Raw genomic sequence first — 3,160 nt, forward strand, 5'->3', positions numbered from 1 at the left:
CAACATGACAGGTCTAGTAAAACTCAAGGTTATGCACATTAGTGTGCCACAAAATAAAATTCATTCTATGTTCTATGTGAATTTGGGGCAATCTGTTGTGTTCGTGGGCCACATCCATGGAAAGTAAAGGGAAAAATTGTTGCATACTTTGTGATCTTCGGAGTGATATTTGATTAAAATGTGAGCCAATTTGAAATAATTATCCCACGTATTTGTCATAAGGTCAGTTTATTTATCCACTTATTAACAGGTAATCATGTACAATAGTGTCTGTCTTGTTTCCTTGGAAAAGATGTAACATAGAAAACAAAGACAAATCTACAGAGCAAGTCTGACATCTGCTTTAATATAATTTTTCAGATTCTGTCACATGTGAGCGATGCCACCCTGAGTCCTGGTCCAATGAGAGAAGAGATGCCTGTGTAAAAAAGAAGGCAGAGTTTCTATCATATGAAGAAATTATGGGAGCACTGCTCACTGCAGCGGCCTTATTTGGAACATGCATGACTGCTGTTGTGGCAGCCATTTTCTTCACATACAGGACAACTCCTATTGTTAGGGCCAACAACTCTGAGCTGAGCTTCCTGCTGCTCTTCTCCTTGACCCTGTGTTTCCTGTGTTCTCTGACCTTCATCGGCCGGCCCTCTGAGTGGTCCTGCATGCTGCGACACACAGCATTCGGCATCACCTTTGTCCTCTGTATCTCTTGTGTTCTGGGGAAAACTATAGTGGTGTTAATGGCCTTCAGGGCTACACTTCCAGGCAGTAATGTGATGAAATGGTTTGGGCCTGCACAGCAGAGACTCAGTGTTGTGGCTTTCACTCTCATCCAGGTTGTTATATGTATCCTCTGGTTAACTATTTCTCCTCCTTTTCCATTTAAGAATTTTACCCAGTTCAAGGACAAAATCATCTTAGAGTGTGCTCTGGGATCAGCTGTAGGCTTTTGGGCTGTACTTGGGTACATAGGCCTTCTGGCCATCTTATGTTTTATTCTGGCTTTTCTTGCTCGGAAACTGCCTGATAACTTCAATGAGGCCAAACTGATCACCTTCAGCATGCTGATATTCTGTGCAGTCTGGATCACTTTTATTCCAGCATATGTCAGCTCTCCTGGGAAGTTCAGTGTTGCTGTAGAGATATTTGCTATTCTGGCCTCCAGTTTTGGACTGCTCATTTGTACTTTTATTCCAAAATGTTATATTATCTTACTGAAACCAGAGAAAAATACAAAAAGGAATATGATGGAGAAAGGGGCATCAAAATCATTCTGAAAACTTAGGCAAAGGCATTGTACTGTCATTATAAATTTTACACATTAATTTGTTAACCAGATGATTATGTAGAAACCAATATTCATTTTAGTGAAGAGGTATATTGTACTCTTCTATGACATTTTTCTACTGGATGTCATGTCATGTCAAAGACATAGCATAAGAAGTTGTCAGTATAGAAACAAACAAAAAACTTTGGTTTACAAAATATGGTGGTAAGGCATTCTAGTGCCATTAATTAATTTGTTAACCAGACTGGTATGTAGAAACCAATATACTTTTAATTGAAGGGGTGTATTGTACCCCATCAAAAAGAATATTCTGGTTGAAATTCATAATTCTGTATTATTGTGAGTGCTTGAAGATCCAATCATCAGTAAAGTGTTGTCCTGCTAAATGGAATGTCTTAAATTGTGATTTTAATATTTAAGGTGTGGTGACTGATTCACAACATTGTGTCAAACAATGTGCATTCCAGTGTGCAACGGGCACCTGCAAGTGTTTGTGTGTTTTGTTCAAATATAGTATGACGACGTGGATGGCTCATAGCGAAACATTTTAGGCTCGACTACAGACTCCATTTACAAAAGACAAGTGACAGAAGGAAACTCAGATAATCCAGACTGTCAATCTAGCACATAATCTCCATCAGGGGCCATGGAGACAAACATCAGATGAGACAATCAGCAGCAGAAACAGACTTTACATTAAACTTAAGTTTTACTGGTATTAAATTCGACTGTTTTACCTGTGAGGGATCAGCTGTAGGTCTATATGACACAAGCAGGGCACAGGATGGCCAAGCTTTGACACATGCTGACCAGTCTTGAGCCCCACACACAGCTGATTCGTACACTGTTGCTGGTTGACATGTACGCAAACAGGAGGAGCTCAGTGAACAATCATTACACTTTGGAGTTGGTTTAACACTGGAGCGGAGAACATCTGTTTTCTTATAGATTTTATGATGCCTCTAATGACTTGTCATGTCAAATATTGGGGGGAGGACAAACGTTAGTTTTTCATATTCTGGGGGAAACCTGTCCCCCATAAAAATTATGCCCCAGTTATGGCTATAACATTCACCCTGTGACAAATGGCTACTTATTCACACTGTTATTCTGAAGGCATTTAAAGTGTCACTCTCTGCCATGATAAATGGCCACTTTTAGCACGACTGTTCATCATTTGTCCCACAGCATGTCATGCATTACAGTATAATGTCTGTAGGTGGCGCTCAACCTACAATAACAGGTACAACACACCGTGCATAAACAAATCATAGCCTATTGGTTGCTATATGAATGTCTACTTAGAAGTAAAGGAAAAGGGCTATGGTCAGGTTTCGCTTTAAATCTTAATTATACCATCTATGGATTGTGAAGTTAGTTTAATATTTTGTAGATTTTTGTTTGGACAAATGAGCCAACCATCTCTCCTATAAAAACTACTCCTAAGTATGCAACTAAACTACAAACATAAATAAGTCTTTGAAGGTGTAAGATTTGAGTCTTGTAGACTCTAGTTACTATATAAGCCTTAGTTACTTCTCATACCTTTAGTTCTCTTTAGTTACCTTTCATAACTTTATCTTACTTGATTATACATATTACAGCTGTATTGATGATTGTCCAGAATTACTGAGCTTTGGTTATGGTTATTTTAATGCATTTGTTTCCCTTGCTTATATATTTTACAGCTATAATGAAGCAGAATCTGCTTACTTTGAATGCTGTAACTTCTGTGTAGAGACTAAATCAAATCAAATCAAATCAAATTTTATTTGTATAGCGCCAAATCACAACAAAAGTCATCTCAAGACACTTTACAAAGTAAGGTCTAGACCTTACTGTTATCAATATTAATAATAAGCTCTGTCTCTCTGA

At 38.2% G+C, this 3,160-nt stretch overlaps 1 protein-coding gene across 1 annotated transcript; it reads left to right on the forward strand.

The window, feature by feature from the left end:
• Nucleotides 1-360: 360 nt before the first annotated feature.
• Nucleotides 361-1,274, forward strand: LOC109953635 (extracellular calcium-sensing receptor-like; the record flags this gene model as incomplete). The annotated part of the gene is made up of 1 exon (XM_020589114.1): nt 361-1,274. A coding segment is annotated over one exon (914 nt), but the record flags the coding sequence as incomplete, so codon positions are not given.
• Nucleotides 1,275-3,160: the final 1,886 nt, after the last annotated feature.

The sequence above is a fragment of the Monopterus albus genome, unplaced genomic scaffold (assembly GCF_001952655.1).
Source record: "Monopterus albus unplaced genomic scaffold, M_albus_1.0 scaffold886.1, whole genome shotgun sequence".
Classification (NCBI taxonomy): domain Eukaryota; kingdom Metazoa; phylum Chordata; class Actinopteri; order Synbranchiformes; family Synbranchidae; genus Monopterus; species Monopterus albus.